The sequence below is a fragment of the Macrobrachium nipponense genome, chromosome 7 (genome assembly GCF_015104395.2).
Source record: "Macrobrachium nipponense isolate FS-2020 chromosome 7, ASM1510439v2, whole genome shotgun sequence".
NCBI classification, from domain to species: Eukaryota; Metazoa; Arthropoda; class Malacostraca; order Decapoda; family Palaemonidae; genus Macrobrachium; species Macrobrachium nipponense.
Genome location: NC_061109.1, coordinates 86,861,245 through 86,880,779, shown reverse-complemented (window position 1 = coordinate 86,880,779; position 19,535 = coordinate 86,861,245). Strand labels below are relative to the sequence as shown.

At 34.7% G+C, this 19,535-nt stretch overlaps 1 protein-coding gene across 1 annotated transcript in view; it reads right to left on the bottom strand.

The window, feature by feature from the left end:
* The window catches only part of LOC135217638 (spectrin beta chain, erythrocytic-like), a 310,746-nt gene that overhangs the window by 41,539 nt on the left and 249,672 nt on the right, over window positions 1-19,535 (bottom strand). The window contains exons 5-29 of the mRNA XM_064253604.1: window positions 17,678-17,786; window positions 15,902-16,066; window positions 15,637-15,749; window positions 15,319-15,506; window positions 14,860-15,085; window positions 14,580-14,711; window positions 14,192-14,413; window positions 13,061-13,447; window positions 11,543-11,560; window positions 9,425-9,625; window positions 8,769-8,981; window positions 8,303-8,506; window positions 7,883-8,105; window positions 6,564-7,162; window positions 6,151-6,333; window positions 5,424-5,630; window positions 5,039-5,203; window positions 4,628-4,789; window positions 3,857-4,516; window positions 3,619-3,738; window positions 3,359-3,508; window positions 2,043-2,261; window positions 1,414-1,530; window positions 1,089-1,268; window positions 279-424 (exon numbers count right to left, since the gene is read on the bottom strand). Coding sequence (XP_064109674.1) covers window positions 279-424; window positions 1,089-1,268; window positions 1,414-1,530; window positions 2,043-2,261; window positions 3,359-3,508; window positions 3,619-3,738; window positions 3,857-4,516; window positions 4,628-4,789; window positions 5,039-5,203; window positions 5,424-5,630; window positions 6,151-6,333; window positions 6,564-7,162; window positions 7,883-8,105; window positions 8,303-8,506; window positions 8,769-8,981; window positions 9,425-9,625; window positions 11,543-11,560; window positions 13,061-13,447; window positions 14,192-14,413; window positions 14,580-14,711; window positions 14,860-15,085; window positions 15,319-15,506; window positions 15,637-15,749; window positions 15,902-16,066; window positions 17,678-17,786 — 5,309 coding nt within the window. The remainder of the gene's footprint in view (window positions 1-278; window positions 425-1,088; window positions 1,269-1,413; window positions 1,531-2,042; window positions 2,262-3,358; window positions 3,509-3,618; window positions 3,739-3,856; window positions 4,517-4,627; window positions 4,790-5,038; window positions 5,204-5,423; window positions 5,631-6,150; window positions 6,334-6,563; window positions 7,163-7,882; window positions 8,106-8,302; window positions 8,507-8,768; window positions 8,982-9,424; window positions 9,626-11,542; window positions 11,561-13,060; window positions 13,448-14,191; window positions 14,414-14,579; window positions 14,712-14,859; window positions 15,086-15,318; window positions 15,507-15,636; window positions 15,750-15,901; window positions 16,067-17,677; window positions 17,787-19,535) is intronic.

Genomic DNA, 19,535 nt, shown 5'->3' with positions numbered 1-19,535 from the left:
ATTTTAGTACTGAATGTAATAAGACATTCATTAAGAAACTGTTAGTCCTGGTGCAAGTATTGTAACAATGCTGTCTTACCGTTCTCTAGAACTCATGTCCGATTAGTGCTTGCAATTAATGGACTGTATGAACGATATCATCATGTCTCAATGTCACAACACCTTTGTGTCAACTACTAACACATTCCTTACTCATGGCATCAATACAAATACAGGGTGGGAACATCAATAGCAACTCCTCACATGCTCCTCAAAAGTAAACAACAGATCCATCTTACCTCAGTTGCTCTTGTTTCCTTTCTATATCTGCAGCGTACGGACTCTCATTGGCAATAAGCTTCTTAGCTAGTTCATCGCACTGATTAAAGCGCTCAGATCCTGCTTCGACACGATGCTTGAAGTCATCAAACTTGGCTTGGAGTAACTGTTACAAAGGAAATTTAAATTCTATTATAAGACAACAAAATGCAGTAAATTTCAACGTAATGACTGCCACCAAAGACACTAAAAAGCGTAGTGTAATTTTAACCATTGCAGTTATACGTGATAAAAATTTAAAGTTAGAACTGCTTTACACAAAGACCATTACATTTTAAGCACTATATTTATACAATTAAGAAAACCACTGAAATCCCTGACCATTTTCATACACTGCACAAATAAAAGGGCAAGTGTTTGGACTTTATAGCTCTCAAGCTCAAAACCACTCCTGAATACGATAGTTCTCTTTTTATACACAAGACTTATACTTTTAGACAACAAAACTACAGCCTTAAAAACTTACATAAATAATTTAAGTATTTTTGTGTATAATCGTCAAACTTATGTTAAAAAGGTTCTATCAGTTTTATTCTGACAAAAACTTTATTAAAACAAAAACTGACATGAATATATGAAAATGAATATCCCAATGCAATGTTAAAATGGGTCTATCAGTTTTATTCTGACAAAAACTTTAATAAAACGAGAACCGATATGAATATATGAAAATGAATATCCCACTGCAAAAACAACAATAAAATGCTACTGTGTATCAGAGTAGGAAAATATATTGGTGATTAGACTGTACTATAAGCAAAAATACACACCAACAAGTGCTCATAGTCTTGGCCAAAGTCTTCTGATGTTGCTGTCTGCAACTGCTCTGCTATCCATTTTTCAAGGTCTTCAGCTTCACGGAAGTATTCGTGGCGATACATGGATTCCATCAACTTCTGACGAAGATGGGCTGACAGTTTCTGGAGGTCTTTCAAATCCTGGTTCATCATCTAATGCAGAAAGTGAGAATTTACAAGTTTGTCATTACACTACCAAAAGATACAGGAATTATGATTCATTCTTAGCGAAATGTATTTCTTTCATAAACAAAAACTTTCTAACATGTGAGAGCTAAAGTTTAGAGCACTTTCTTACCTGCTGTCTGTCTTTGATTAGCTTGGACTCGGGATGACTGGACTTTACCATTGAATCAGCCATGGTTCCCATTTCTTTTACTATACCACTGTAAGTGTCAATTTCAAGTTCCAGTGCCTGCAAAAAGAAAATTGTACATCAAAAATGTCAAACTGTAACCAACATCCTACAGCCACTTACTAACAAAGAAACTGATGTTATGTTGCAAATTGAATCTAAAATAGTATGACAGACAAAGTATACACATGTTTCACCTTCACCATACCAATAATAATGTGCTCATGAATGAAAAGTATATCTCCAAAAGATATTCTCCCCACCACATAGCATAAACATGTATATGCAGTATGTACTTGAAAGTGACAAATTGTGGCTATTCACATCTGGGAAATGCTAAGTTTAATTACAACATTTTTATCTTTCAATTGTATACAAAAAAAATAGCCAGCTACCAAAGCACAAATACTACTATGCTATATCTTCACACAAATTGAACGTGTTTACATATGTAAGCTGAAAACAGAATTGCAACTTTTAAAATGCTGATAACAGTAAAAGTTTTACCACCTATTCATGTTCCCACTGGTAAATGGTAAATAATGTCCTTATGACATTGAACATTCTCTTACCTTATGTTTGGCCAGCAGCTTCCTTGCAACATCTTCGTCCTTGCCATAGTCCTTGGTTTGTAAAATATTTCTTTTCTCGTTCATCCACGATTCAATCTCATTGACTTCAAAGAAGTACTGCTGAGCTTTGAGATTGAGCTCAAGTTTCCTTTGTCGTTCATTAGCCTCCGCCAACAAATCATCCCAGGCTTCTTGCAGCTCACCACAACGTTTTTCAATCTGTTACACAGAAAATTTTACGTTGAGTAAAATCTTTCGTAAGGAAAATCTACTCAATCACATTGGAATGATAGACAGAAGAGATTTGGAAAAAAGTAAGAGTAAATGAACCATTATTTCAATGTAGTCATACACAAAATTAAAAAATACTTGCAATAGTGTTGGTTTCACTCTAGAAAAGGAGGTAAGCAGAGAAAAAGAAAGAGCAAAAAAATAAGAGCCACAAATGAGAAAAAAAAATAATAAAATGATGCAGAAAAAATAACAAATCCCTTCCGGATACAAAAAAAATCCTTCAGTAAACTTATTTGTAAAACATTAAGTAAGAATTAATATTCCATACTTTTCAGTAATACAGTGGTCCCCCAGTATTCGCGGGGGATGCGTACCAGACCCCCCCGTGAATAGTTAGAACCCGCGAATGTTTGGAACCCCTATAAAAATGCTAAAAACAGCCTATTTTGTTAGTTAAAACTCAAGAAAAACCCACTAAAAATTTTCATACATGGTTTTTTAATAGTTTTATCACAAAAAGTGCATTTTATGATGAAATTCATAAAAAAACCAGGAATTTGTGGATATTTACCATAGAAAAATACCGTGAATGCGCAAATTTTCCGCGAATAATGCAGGGAAACGTTCCCGAGAGAAATCCGCGAATGTGTGAGTCCGCGAATCTGGAGAACGCGAATACGGGGGGTCCACTGTACATAGATTTTCCACTGCACTACAAATTCACATTCATTAGAACTGTTTTATCGCATGTATCACTTTTCCTGTGATAAGTTTTATATATTAATTGTAGTTAAATATTATCTAACTACCAATAAGTTGGTATATGTTATTTTTCTACATACTACATTTGAAACTGAATCATCAATGACCTATGAATTTACATTATGGATACTGTTTTATTTATCAGTTGGGTTATAAATAAAAATATTGCTCCTTTACCATGAATTAAATATTAATTAGCCCTCCAAAAAAATAACTGACTTTTCAGGCAGAAAATTAGGTATAAAAGTTGAAAAAATACATTATCACATCAATTAAAGTTACGGTAGACTTAGCATTTCTTAAGCCTACACCAATCTTACCATAGCCTTCTCTGGGTGATTATCTTCTTTCAGTTTGTTGCCTCTACTAAGCGTCTTATTGATTTGTGGCTGATGACCCTGGATCTCTGCTGTTAACTTTACATGCTTCTTATTAAGATTCTGTGCCTCATGCAAATTCTGTCCCAATACCTAAAATATTTGATGGAAGAAAAAAAAAAAACCATTAGCATACCACTTTTCTAAAATTTCTTGAATTTCACTGCATATGTTCAGTTACAAAAAAAAGAACCTGAACTTACTGTAGAAGTTGCTAGTGGCATGTGTTCATTGATCCACTGCATCTCTGCATCCAGTTCGAAGTTGAATTCATGCCACCTCAAAGATTCCTCTAATGCTGCACGACGACGTGCTGCAGGAGCCTGCAAGATTGAGTTTGAACATTTTCAAAACGTTTTAAAAATATTTCCGAAAAAACACTACATAATCTCAAATTACTCTTGAAGGTTTAACACAAAAAATTATGCAATACATACTAACCTTTAGTTTATCAAATCTGGATCTAGCCTTATTACACGACTTCCTAATGTTCTCAGAATCAAAGTGACCCTCCTGTATCATCTGATCTCCAGCTGCTCTCATTTCAGTAAGCTTCCTGTCCATATTATTCATGTCTGTTTCAATGTTCTGCTGTTTGTTCATCAAATCCTTGCAAGATCGAAGATCTGACCCAACATCTTTGTTATTCAAAGCTGTTTCCAAGGCATCAAGATTCTTTCCTGTTTCTTCTAACGTCTTGTTGTACAGATGCTGGTTGTTAGCTTGCCGCAGCTTCATTCCTTTCTCCTCAGTTTTGGCACAAAGATCTTTCCATTTATTATTCAATTCATCAAGAGTACCACGAATATCATCAGACTGATAATGCTTGATGCTAATCAAATCTTGTCCAGTCTTATTCAAACGTCGCAACTGACCTTCATTAGCGTTGAGTTCTCTTTCAAAAGCTTCATGTTTCTGGAGCTTCCTTTCCAAATTGGTCAAGTCTCTGTAAGATTCATCATCTGCCATTTTCTTTTTGTCTGCCATCCATTTGTCAAAGTCATCGGCATCTGCCTTGAATTGCTGATAAGCTACAGAACCATTTAGCATTTCTCTTCTTGCCTGGGCAAGCTTCTTCACTTCTGCTCGGCGATCTCGTACCTAGAAAGTAAATTACAGTATGAGAGTAACTCCTGTATACACGCTATAACTTTATTATGATTTGAGAGAACTCAAATACGTATAATTCATACAAAACAAAAATTAATTTACCTGGTCTCTGCGTTCGTTAATATACTTGGCATCATAGTGTTCTGCTAATATCAACTTATCAGCCATTTCACTAAATGCTCGAAGTCTTTCATCTTGTGCCATGAGGGTATTCTCGAAGTCATCGTGGCGTTTCAGGAGAGCCTCAACATCATCCAAAGTGCTCTGAAAAAATGGAATATGTGATTACCTTAAATGCAAAAACATTTAAACTTCTACAAAACATATAAAAGAACATAGTAATACTCAGTATCATTTACCAGTGATCTAGTATAATAAGATGCAATGATAAATGCAAAGCTAAACATTGTGACAAGCATAATCATTTTTATAACCAACTGACATATATAGAGTGCATTTTCATACTGCAATTAAATAATTTCTTACTCATTTATATTACGAACTTGTGCTTACCCCAAGATCTTTGAAATCTAAGAATGTCTCATGAGAACTTGTTGCAGCATCAATCTGGTCAGCTTCCCTGTTGAAGAGCTGCAGGTCCATACACTGTCTTAACCAGTCACCCTTTTCTTGCCATCCTCTGTGTATGGCACGCTGCTCTTCACCAAGCAATGCCATCTAAAGGAAAGAGATTACATAATTAGAAAACTATTTTTCCAAATTTTGACATCCACTAGCATTATTACATTATATCTATAATTGAACAAATAAAACATTATATACAGAAATCCTGATAACTAAGCTATTAACTAAAATTAAACTTCTATAGGAATTCATCAAACTAAATGATTCAAATATAGTGCTGTGTCAAATACAACAACTGCAAATTCCTCCTAACCTTCTCCTGAACTTCGTCGAAATCTGGATTTCTCTTGACAAGTTTTTCTCCCAACTGGTTAAGTTCATTGAACTCATCCTGGTGGGCTCGAATATCATCACCCAAATCTTGGTGCCTCTTAAGCAAGTGCTCGGCTGTTGTGACATCACGTGCTGGTTCGTCCGAATTCAGAGCATTCTTAACATCTCCAACCCAATTCAACAAACTCTGCAATTAAATACAGATCACAAATCAGACAGACATCCATTAATAGGTAAGGAGGAAATATCAAAAGTTAAAAAAGCAGGAAAATGAGAATAAAGGCAGTCCCCGGGTTACGACGGGTTCGGCTTACGACGTTCCGAGGTTAAGGTGCTTTTCAATTATATTCATCAGAAATTATACTAACAAAGAAACTGATATTACGACGCCTACAAAGCTGACCTGGCACAAGAAATATGACACCAAAAATGCAAAATAATCAATATTTGAAGGGTTTTTTTTATGCAAAATGCAATAAGAATGCAGTTTACATAGTTTTTAATGAACCCAAAGCATTAAAAGTAAGGTTTTCTTAAGATTTTTTATGATGTTCTGGCTTACGACGATTTTCGGCTTACAACACCTCTCAAGAACGGAACCCCCGTCGTAACCCGGGGACTGCCTGTATTTACTCTCTATAAATCACATAAAATAAAAAATAATTCTAAACGTGAATCTAGGAATAAAATAAAACATTCATCCTTACCTTTGCAGAATTCAGGAAGATCTGCTGACCAACAGCTTCCTCTAATCGATTTCTTCTGCCCAACGCTTTGCCTTTCAGTTGGCCCCAGTACTCCTGAACTTCTTCTTGCCTTGCCTCGACTGCTCGTTTTTCTCTTGGATATGAGGCCTTTACAGACTCAGCTAACATGTTTACTCGGCGCACCTATTACAAAGTTGATATATTTATTAAAGGAAGTAGAACAAACTTATTCCTGTAATACCAATCAATGCAAAATGACAAATTAGTCTATCCTTGAAGAAATTCAACCTATTTAGTTTGTCAGTGCACTGAACACTGATCTGTAAAAGACAACATTCATTTAGCTGAATTTAAAGTTACTGTGCAACCATACATGAAAAAATTAACAGAAATCTTAATCCTGCAAAACCAACCTTTTCTTCAACAGGTGCCAGTTCTCTCTCTAACTGGTCATGTCGACGTTGCAGAGACTGAACAGTTTTCAAGTCTCGGCCCAATTCATCAGTATCCAATTTCTCCATCTTCTCCACCATCCAGTCCCTAGCCTCATCGCAAGTACGATGGAAAAGCTCCACACTAGAGGCCCCTTCTAGACTTCGTTCTTTTTGCTGTTTAAGCCTGTTCAAATGGGCCCATTGATCATGAATCTGTTTCTGACGCTGCTTGATCTTTTCTAACTGGCTGTGTCCAGTAGTAATAAAATCTTGGACCATCTTATCGATGATCTCTATTCGTTTGCCTGCAGCAGACAAGTCGGTAAGGAACTTTTCAAACTTCTGTTTGGCAGTTTCAACATCAGAATCTTTGTCATCAGTTTTAAGAAGTTTTTCCTTTTCTCTCATCCAGATCTCAAAACCATGGCACTCGCTATAGAAAGAGTATAGCTTAATGGATTCTTCCAAGTACAGATGGCGTTTTTGTGCAAGATCACACAACTGGCCATAGCTTGAGTTGATGGCTTGAAGACGCTTCTCAACTGTCTCTGGTTCATCAAATCCTCGTTTGTTTCGAGCTAAGGGAAAAATGTGATAAGATCAAAATCACAAAATCTTGGAAATAAATTCTCTACAAACATAAAGATACTCAATACATTCAAGAGTTCATGACCTGAGTTTATTAAAAAATATTTATTGTGAACCACTACCCACCTACCACAGAATGTTTACCATTTATTCTTGTACTGGTCCCATATTGAGGTACTATATGTTTAAATACTACAGGCCCCTTTTTAACACTTGATAAATTATTACTAATACTGAAACCAAATAAAAAATTTAAAATTTAGGTTATGGAACACTACAAAATTTACATCCCAAAAAAGCAATGCTACTTATACCCATTTCAATACATATGCTGGTGTGCCATAAGACCAATGTCTTGAAAGCAGCTCAGTGATGTGCTATCAACTTAAAACTGTCAAGACTTGATATTTAACATGATAAATACCTGTACACCCATTGGTCAATAATATAAGTAAACCTTTTTCTATGACTTGGAATTTGAAAAGGACAAACTGTATTCTAATAATTACATCAATATAATAGAGAAAATCATTAAAAATGTACGATAATACCTCATTATCCAAGAAAATATGATTGGTTAGCCAACAACTGATAAGGTAATGACACATACGCTAATGATAATTTGGCCACAAAATTACTGGCAAATCCCAAATTCATTCCAAAGAATATGAGTTCCTCTATAACCATATAGAAAATAATTCAAGACTTACGTGGTGCTTTAGGCTTCCTTTTCTTAACTTTGATAGTAGTCTTGACCATTTTTGTCTTTGGTACCAACTTCTTCTCAGGGACCTTTACTTCCTTTTTCGTACGTACATTAATCTTCTTTGGCTGACCCTCACGGATATAATTGGCAGGAACAAATCCCTCGTCGCCATTTGCCTTTCTTACATTCCACCAATCGTCATTTGTCTTGGTAAGTAAGAACATAACCTGCAAGATTGTTATGAAACATTAGTCTCGAGAAAGGGACATCTACATCAAAACTTGAATACGTAAAACTATCTCCTGTAGTAAATGTAATGAACTAAAATTTGTTCCATTAAATGCTTTCTTTCTCTTTGAAACAATCTTATGGTAAAAGAATGTTTCAAATAGAAGCTAAAAATTACAAAATCAAATTTCAATACCTCTCCTTTTGCCATGTGCATTCCTTGTCCTTGAAATGGGTACCTTGCAACAACTGTAGGTACTTCCTTCTGTTCAGTTACAAGTACTTCTTCAACTCGTTCAGCAACTTCTTCAACCATAACCTCCTGCGGTTCCATCCTCGTTTCGTCCACCCACTCAAATTCTTCTTCCTCGTCACCAACATTCTGCTGTTGCTGAGATATCTGTATTGTATAATAATCAAATTAACTACAGAACGACATCACAGGTCACACAAATTACTGTAATAGATAAATAAATAGAAATTTAGGAAAATTTTTAAGATTCAAGGAGAATTGTAAAAAACAGGGGAAAAATTGTCAGATAAAAACTAAAATTTATGTACTGTGAAAATTCAAAATTCTCACATTTTCAATATCAAAAGTTACTGTTTCTCTCCCAGATACAAAAAAATAAAACAAAAACCAGAGACAAAATCTAACTTACGTTGAGATTAATTATTCCTGACTTGATCAGCTTCTGCCCCTGAGTATTAACAGCTTTGATGTCTCCATCATAAGCTTTAATCTCTTCCTCTAGTCGATTATGAAGCTGCAGCAGGGCATGGCCACTTGGTTCATCTTCACCGTAATCTTTAGACTGACACAGGGGCAACTTCTCCTTTATCCACGATTCAACTTCATTGGCATCAGCATTAAACTGGAAAAAAAAATATTTCTATAACTACCCAAATAAAGGCAGGTATGAAATAGAATAGAATACATAACAGAAAATAAGGCCAAGTGCTTGGGACCTATAGGTCATTCAGCACTCAAGGGAAATTAATAGTAAGAAGGTTTGAAAGGTATAAAAGGAGGAATGTCAGGTTGCAACTATGGACTGAAGGGGTATTGCAAAAACCCTTAAGTAATGCCTACAGTGCACCACATGAGGTGCACTGACAGCTCAAAAAAATAGACAGGTGTGGAATACCTATTAGAGCTATAAAAATTACAACTACATGACCCAGGTTTACATAGTTATATATCTTTGGGAAACCTTTGCCAATACAAGAAAAGCCAACTGACTGTATCATACAAAAAAGTAAAAATATTTCCTTGTATTTATCATATAACAATGCAACCACAATTCATTTTACTTACGGAACATGCTTCAGCTGCTTCCTCCAGCTGCTTTCGTCTGTCACTGGCATACTGATCTAAGGACTTCCACTTCTGTTTCAGGGCTGCAATACGCTCACTGATGGCTTTCGATTCTGGGTGGTTGCTTTTCATTAACACTTCCCCTGATCGCATAATCTTCTCCGATTTAGGACGTCTCGCTCTCATCTCATCCTCGAGTGCCTATGGGAGGTAAAACATTAAAGAACGAAAATGAATGGCAGCCACTGCCTTATATTTTGTATTCCAACCATAATCCATATAATAATAATAATAATAATAATAATAATAATAATAATAATAATATCCTTTATTTCGGTTCAAGACCATATACAATGAACATACAAAATACACAGTAACATACACAATCTAGATATATGAGTCAACACGATAGGAAAAATTAGTAATCGGCACTTATCAACAAAATAGCTGAGGTAGCATAAAAGATAGTAATCATAATACTGGTAATAGTAATAATACTGGTGAGAAAAAAAAAATGCATTGAGAGTTATAACAGTTAGTGCACAAATTATATAGCTTAAATTTCACTAGAGACCTTAGGTGGTTACAGTAGTCTGGTCCAGAGGGCTAAATACATAAATTGAATGTATATATATATACATATATATATGTATACATATACATACATATATATACAAATACTGTACTATAATGCTGGCTCCACATATCTTAAGCACCATAACATGAATATATAAAAAGAGGACTTTATTAAAAAACCTCATACATGAACAAGTACAAATAGATATTTTTCTTTTACCATTATAAAAGCATTGACAAATAAAATGAGCACATTAATATGGTAACTAACTTTCTACAAAAATCAAATAAATCTTGGACATGAAAAATCAAGAAATCGTCCACATAGACTGATTAAAACCTTAAAATTTCTTGAATGGTTTTCATATGTCTCTAATCTGTTGTAGGTCTAAGCAATTTTAAAATATTAAAAACCAATTTTTTTTATTAAAACCCAAATTTTCAAATGTCAAATGTCTGACTTTCTTGCATACAATATTCCAGAGTTTCCTGAATACATTATACATTTTGCTTTAAAATGACAACTTTCATTCTGCTTGGTGGCTCATCAAGACCAAACTCAAAACATAACAAACTGAATGTTCCTCTTGTATAATTACTTAACAAATCAATTTCCTAGGTGTTCAAAGGTATAATACAGTCAAGAGAAGTCATCCAAAGTCTAACCTCATAGTGGTTTGAAGAGAATTCAAGAGCCCAAGGACCACAAGCCTATTCCTTCCATTCATTTCAGTGTTTGACTGACATACATTGGCATGGCATCAAAGCAAATCTGGTATTACCAGCATATTTTGCACATATGAATCACTACATTAGAAAATTCATCCAAATTTAGGATACGATTTCTCCTCTTATAAAGTACTTTCATATTATTCACTGCTGGCAAGCATCTCATCAGATATATATGCACAGAACTTCACACTTCCTCAGGAGAAATCTTCCCCATATAGACTGTCTACATAATTTTTCAACATCATACTTTATAACATAATGAGAAAGCCTGACAATTTTCTTTTTAATGCTATGATGCCTTACCTTTATGCTTAGATGTGAATAAGAATATCATACTGTTGCATGATTGTGAGTTAGTCTAAACTGCTTTTGCTATTTAAATAAAAAAAATTAAAAAAATGGAGACAGAAATCTTTCCAAATATTAGGCTATCTAAATAATCATCTAACACTTTAAGATTTCTAAAATACAAAGAAAACTTGACTAACTTTTATATGTAAATCTATACAGCTAGACAGGGATAGGGATAACAAACTCCATTAATATGGAGAGAAAGCCTCACATCTGACCAAAACTTTTCAAGTTTTTTAATTTAAATACAAAAAAAAAGAACACAGGAAAGACGTAAAAACACACAAATACACATGGCTAGAAGCCCTTCAAATGATTAACACATATTGCAACTAAAACAGCAAAGCAGTCATGATGGTAAACACAATGGACATGATCACATGAGTAATGAAAATAAGCATCTGATAAATAATCAAGACATTCTCTATCTTTATTTATTAAGTATGTGAGGTACTTTACCTTCAGGTTTACGTCCAACTTTCAGGGTACAAGGCATGAGTTAGTGTGTGCAGGAACATCAGAGGTAGTACATGGGAGTAAAGGAAATATTAGGTGCAAATCCAACAACTATCCTACGGAATGTGCCTTCAAAAGTCAAGGGTAGAGTAATAGGAGTAGCTATAGGGGTTTCACAGCATCATGCAGTGTCTAAAGAACAAAAGTATGGAAACCCATGTACCTATGAAACTTCTAAACTAGAAAAATATTTCCAGGTTTTATTACCCACAAGACTACGTAGGGCATAAGCAGTTACTTAACTACACTTTTCACAAACAAAGCTTGAGTTGTTTACAAAGGGTACACTACTGTATATCTATGGCCTCTGTGAGCTTGTTCCTTATGAACAGGGTTCATCGTCTGAATAATAACAAAAACATAACACTACACAGTAATATTCATAAGCCCTTTACGGCATGTTTTTATAATGACTATACAGTATATCAATAACATTAAAAAATAACTCAAGCTTCATTTCCATACTTAGTGCATAAAAAGACATAATACCCCAAACAAAGTAAGCAGTAAAACATTCTCCAATGGAAGTAACAGCAACCTGAAATACTATCACAATCTTTACTTGGTGTGAAGCACTTTCTTTCAAGTGTGTCCAGAACCCAACTTAAGAAGAGCCTACCAATGAAAGCAACCATTAAACTTGAACCTGGTATTGTTTCTGACACTTTATATTTGCAACTTTTGTAGTTGTTCACAGGATCAAAGAAAAAAATAAATTTTTCCAATAAAAATTACAATTGTTCTGTTTGAAAAACTGAAAGTGATTAAAATATCTAAATGCCAATATTTGAAAGGCCAAAAAGTACTTAGCAAAAAAGGAAAGTAACAACATGACCACCTACTCTTGGCATACTACTTTCTTGACTAAGTCGATCACTTTTTTACCTATTGTTTATTAGTGTTAGGTGAACAAGCTCAAATTTTGCCATTAACTCATACAAAAACATGAAAACTTAACAAAAGAAAGCTAAAAAAACTACAAGTGATGAAGCTTCCTCTTACTGCATTGAGAAAAAACTAACAGCTGGCAACAAATCATGACTACTGCAAGTCAGGAGTCATGAATTCCATTGTGTTCATCTATAATTAGGACAGTTTTTGCAAGTTCAAGACAATTATGTTGTTTCTGGGCATGAATAAGACCACCAAAGGAATATGGAAAGAGAAAGAAGTTATGCAACTACAAAAATCTACTGTTCTGAAAAGGATAAAGAGAAAGAACAGGCACAGGAAATTCTCTTTATAAATAAGTGTCCCACATCATAGCACCATGAAGATCAAATCTACAGTATGTTAGCCAGTTTGGAACATGGTTTACTGTACTGTACTTAGTATGATGAATTAGAACACAAACCAAGAAAAGTCGTTTTTTACATTTGGTTAAAACTGCAAGAAAGTAGAAATGCTCGTTTATATCCTTAGTGAGGATACATAAAACAGTGAGGATATTACAATACATACCTTGTGCTTCTGCTGTAAAGACAAGACTGCTCTTATATCCTTTGCAGTAACTCCTGCCTGACAAATTCTCTGCTTTTCTATGACCCAGGCTTCTTCTTCCTCCATGTCTACTTCGAACTGGAAGAGATCTCTTGCCTCCTCCAACTTATTACGTCTTTCGGCAGCTTTCTTCAGAAGGGCTTGGTGTCCTTTGTTAAGTTCTTCCAGTCGTTTCTGCAGCACTGGAGCATCTTTGTGCCCCGAGCTAATGAAAGCTTCACCTTGCTTATTGAGACGTTTAATGGTTTCACCCATTGAGTGAACTTGTGACTCCATCAAAGCATGCTTCTGCAACAGATCTTCAACTGCCAGTAAATGGCGGCCAACATCATCTGAGCAAAAGTTGACCTGCAAAGTTATAAAAAGAATGTACCATATATCATAATCACAAAATTTGCAAAGAGCAATCACATGCTCTACTAACATATGCATATCTAGTATTATTTTTTCTAAGATAAGCCAATGTTATAAAGTGGATGTAAACAAAAAACATTACATACTATCAAATACCTTTGCCTGGAATGAACAAATGAAAAAATGTAGCTCCTACATCTTAATGCCATACGTTATGCTAATCAATACCCTATTTTTTGTCTAACACCAAATGTGAATAACCTTAGCCTTATCTTAGCAAGTCCTAAACTTTATATATACTAGTGCTAAAGTTAATTTAGCAAGAAATATAAATAAATTACACTTTAGCATGAAATGATAACTAAGATAAAAACATGATAAAAACACTAATTTCATATTTATGTGCGCAGTAAAATTTAAGTGTAGCCCTGTCAAGTGAGGCATACTGTATAGTAACTATCCACTTTTACATATGGATATGGTTTTGATCATGTTGCAACAGAGTTCAGAAGTTACAAAATTAAATTTTGAAGTGTGTCAAATCATAAGCAAATATATTGTAGCATGCCCATCTTCCTAAAATTATTTCAATTCACTTATTAGGCAAGTTGGTCTTCCATAAGCATCAATCAACTAATCTACACTATGCTGACTTCACATGTATAAAACTCTTCTGCATTTACTTTGGAATTTTTGTATCTTCTATAAAAATGTACAGTGCAATAAATTACTACGTACATGCAATTCCTTGATAGATACTGTGATTGCATCCACCTCTCTCATGATGCCCATGAGGACACAACAGTTTTGGAGGTGGACTTTGTGCTTGTTCAGAAGGTCAAGTAGGTCACTCCATTTCTTCAAAATATCTTTCTCTTTCTTTCGAATGGCATCTTTTCCATGATAATTCTCTGCATCTAGTTCATCTGCCATCTTCGTTAGGTCTTCAAATCTTTCTTGCTGTGTAAAAATGATAAAATACAGTATATTAAGGGTAATATATAGCAAACTTCCAATCTGATCTTGTAATATGTGGAAACCTTACACTAACCTTGGAAATACTTTCACCCCATTTAACAACTATTCAAGAGCCTTCAAAGTCAATGAAATGTAAACCCCAACATACCCGGGCCAGTATATCTGCGCTGATGGCTTCATGTTTTTTTACTGTTGCCTCAACCTGAGAGAGAACACTGCCATACCGAGGATCACTGAGCACTTGAATCATCTCCTCTAAGTATCCTTTACGAAGCACGCTCTGCAAAAAAATTTTTTCATTTTCATTTCACATAGATCACAACCTGTCCTCTTCAATATATGTTTATATAAAAAATAAATATCTTCAGTATAAACCATATCCTTGACTCATGCATGCCATTCAAGTCTTAAGGTTGAAAACCACTAACCTTCTTGTCAAACTTATATGCCAGTTGTTCCAGTCTCTCTTGTCGTAGAAGTTCCTCCCTTAGTGCTACTTCACGTCGATGTTCGGCTTTTTCCAACTTGTTCCACTCTCGCTCGATGTCGTGTAACATCTGCCCCTCTTTCGGAACATACTGTGGCTGATTCAGAGCTTTCAGACTTGCATTGATTGAGAAGAACATGGCCTCTATCTCACTTCTTTCTTTATATCTGCAAAATGCAAGAGTATGATGGCACTGTTTTTATCTAGCTCATCTACCAATGCATAAATTTGAAGATTGAATATATGCATAAATATGTAACCAGATATCCACTGCATGAGCAACAAACATATTTTCAAGGCTTTTTGAAACAATGAAAACTTAAAAAAATGAATGTACAGACTGAGTTTCTATACCCAGCCACAACTGAAATAGAAAAGCCAAATTTTTAATTTTACATACTTTGGAGGCTTTTCCTCTGTTCTGTATTTCTTGAAGTGTATCAACAACTTCTGTATTCCATCTAAGGAGTTTGGGAAATCTCTGCTGTCTAGTTCAATGATTTTCATAATAATCCATTCCAGCAATGTTGATGTAATCTTTTCATATTTGAACTTGCTGTCATCCACATCCTTCATCTGATTCATAATCTAGAAGAAAAGAAGTATTTAGAATGAATTTAAATAATTACTAACAAAATATTTTTATACAACATTATATTATTTTTTTCATTAGTAACATTCAAGAAAAATTAAATGTACAGTAACTCATTCAACTAACATTAGCAATTCTCTTGGATCCCTTCAGTTCATTCTTCATACGAGCAAAGGTGTGGTAGTATGAGGCCACGTATGTGATAATGGACTTTTCGTCAGGTTTGTTGGTGTCCACATCTGAAAGTAATGATAATGTATATTATTATTTTGTGAGAGAAATAAAATAATAATGCAATAGGATTCTCATGTAGTTCGTAAAACTTTTTCAGCAAAACATTAATGTCATCAGGTAAGAAAACTTAAATACTACTTGATTCAGGATTTGTTACCTTCTGCATCCAGAATCTTGGCAATTCCAAGCTCGTTGTGAGCCACGTCAAATGCATTGTTGAGGTTATCAATGTGATTCTTCTGAATAAGGCTGTTGTAGTCAATGATGTCTGGTCGGTGGGCATGAATAAGAGCGTTGAAGCCCATGCCATCCCTCCAAGATCCTGAAAAGGGTTACATACAGTCCCACGAACAGAGATTCTCAAAGAATGACTAGTCTATCTATGGAGAACCTTTTAAAAAATATATCAAAATACATATAACATGGGAGTGTCAGTCACTCTATTTAATGTATTCCAGACCTGGATAGCTGTGGTATCATTCACAAACTAAGCTGGTAGTCCATTCCAAAAAAATGAGCTGAGGATTTCCCAAATGTGGAAAAGTTCCCAAAGTAGCTGGTATTGAACCTTCCAGCTCAATTTTTCATCCATTGGGTCTGACTTTGGATACTACTTTTGGTATATGTTATTTATATTTTTGTAAAAAAAAAGAAAAAAAACAAAAAAAAAAAAAAAAAAGCAAATGGCAGATATATATATATATATATATATAATATATATATATATATATATATATATATATATATATATATATCTATATAGTTATATATATATATATATATATATATACTATATATATATATATATATATATATAAATATATATATATATATACAGTGGTCGCCCCGCCGTATTCGCGGGGGATGCGTACCAGACCCCCCGTGAATAGTTAGAACCCGCGAATGTTTGGAACCCCCTATAAAAATGCTAAAAACCGCCTATTTTGTTAGTTAAAACTCAAGAAAAACCCACTAAAAATTTTCCTACATGGTTTTTTTAATAGTTTTATCACAAAAAGTGCATTTTATGATGATATTCATCAAAAAAAGCAGGAATTTGTGGATATTTATCATAGAAAAATACCGCGAATGCGCGAATTTTCCGCGAATAATGCAGGGAAACGTTCCCGAGAGAAATCCGCGAATGTGAGTCCGCGAATCTGGAGAACGCGAATACGGGGGTCCACTGTATATATATTATATATATATTATATTATATATATATAGATATTATATATATATCTATATATATATATATATATATATATATATATATCAGATGTAAAATATCAAACTGATTGTCCTATAGTGTAAATGACAGAGAGGAGTCAAGCTATTTCTAAATGACTGACGAGAATATCTTGACGAGTAAATGTCCAAGCCGAGTATTCTGGGTTTGTAAATGAATATATTTTAAATAAGACAGGTATGCACCAGCAAAGGTGGCTAAATAAGTGGGCATATGAATGCAAGAAGACCAAGGGGCTAAGGAGGGTGAGTAATCCATATGACATAAAGTTGGGTGGATGGATGAGTCAATAAGGTGGTGCATGGGAGACTCAAAGGTGAAAGAATTAAAAGTTTGGGGGTACAATGGCTTTGGGGTAAATATAAAGGTACCGCTTGGTGAAGGCTTAGGAACAGAGACAAGGTATTAAGTGGAATGTAATTCAGAAAACTGGTTGGGAGTGATACGACCACAGCTTGTACGTATGGCATGTTGTCAAGAGAGACGCCAACCTGTGTGCTTTTATGTAAGCCAAAATCTAGAAAAACATGAAAACAGATTTACTAAGTATTACTTGGGATCATTACTGCCAGGAATATGTGAAGACTAAGAATGCCTAACTAATTTGGAACCTTTTCTACTACCAAAAAAGAACCAATGTTATTGAACTGACAACAAGAACCAAAAACAGAATTCAGGACTCACTTGAAAAGTCCTCGATGCAGACTCCTCTGTATCCTGCCGTCTTTCTCTGACACCACAGCAGCAGGGCATCTTTGGCTGATTTCTTTTCACTGCTTTCGTTCTCTTCGTCCTACAAGAGACAGGGCACAAATGTTAGGGTTTTTTTTCTGATAGGTAAGATGGGTGAAAGACGAACGAGGGCCGTTAACACGGTAGGGAATAGTTTAGAAAGTTAAGTATATTAGTAAGAGTAATGGAAAGTGTGGTTTAGCCACAATCTTATTTAGACATAGGTACAATTTTTCAAACTATGGCCTTAATATTAACATATTACAATAATGATTTTGTGAAATTACAATACATACAATATAGAGAAATACTATAGGTACAATTTTTCTTAATATGGTCTTAATGTTAACATATATTACAATAATGATTTTGTGAAATTACAATACGTACAATAAAGAGAAATATTGAAATGGTAAAATATGTTCATGTGCAATACAAATTAAATGTGCGATACCTCATCATGTGTATGTATGAATGTTTGTGCTTCTCACTTTTACAAAATTGTTTTGTATAATATTTTGATTCTGACTGGACCAAAATATTCTCTATTGTAATTTTGAATCTCCTGTTATTAAGAAAGTTGTAATTTTGTAGTCAATAAATCCATCTATCTATCTATCTACCTATCTATCTATCTATCTATTTATCTATATATCCATCTATCTATCTATCTATGAAATAAGAGTAATCTTAACTCAAGAGTAACGTTCCCTAGTAAGCATGACATTTGCACTAAAACGTGCCGACACTCAAGACTTGTTTAGTCTCAGAATGCCAAAATCACAAACAACAATCCTTCACAATGTCAGATCAGCCTCACACACACACACACACACACAGAGAGAGAGAGAGAGAAGAGAGAGAGAGAGAGAGAGAGAGAGATTTTCAAATTTATTAAATAATTATGATGAAGAAAAAACAAAGAGAATGGTCAACAAAGCATGATACTTCTCACAGTGAATAAGAAATAAATATATATAAATAAATATTATGGCGAAAACCAGAGAACAGAGAAAACCCAGAGATAAACAAAGTACAATAATTTTCACAGCAAAGGGTAGGGAAAGACAAGAGAGTGTACCTTGTGTAACTATTGCTATGTGGGTGGGATTATTGTAGTGGGAGGGGGGGGAGTCACAAGAGTAGCATGGGAGGAGGGGAGGTCTGAGAGAGGGGAAGGGGGCGTGGTAGAGAGTGCGTTCAAGAAGGAGGGGGGGGGGGGGGAGTCCAAGACCAGGATTCGGGTGACGCTTCACCAACGGACCATGGCACTCCTCGACCCAGACTTGAAGACAATACGTTCCTTGGCCGAAGTGCATAGCCTCGAACGCAACTTCCTTAAATGGCACCATACAGTATGGTGGGGGAAGAATGGTGTAAACACTAAAATACAACGTCCAAAAATGGCACCATAAAGTTGAGAAAGAACTATATAAACATTAAAACACAACTTCCATATATGCCACCATACAATATGGTTAAGAACTGTATACAGTACTTAAATACAACTTTCATAAATGGCACCATAATTATGGTGGAGAAAGAATTGTATAAACACTGAAATACAACTTTCATATTTGGCACCATACATTATGCTGGGGGAAGTATTCTGTAAACACTAAAATACATCTTCTATATATGGCACCATAAGTATGGTGGGGGAAGAATTGCGTAAACACTAAAATACAGCTTCCAAAAATGGCACCTTATATAAAGTATGGTAGAGAAAGAATTGTATAAACGCTAAGACACATCTTCCATTAATGACGCATCAAAGTGGCGCCAGATATTCAAAGACAGGAAATGAGTA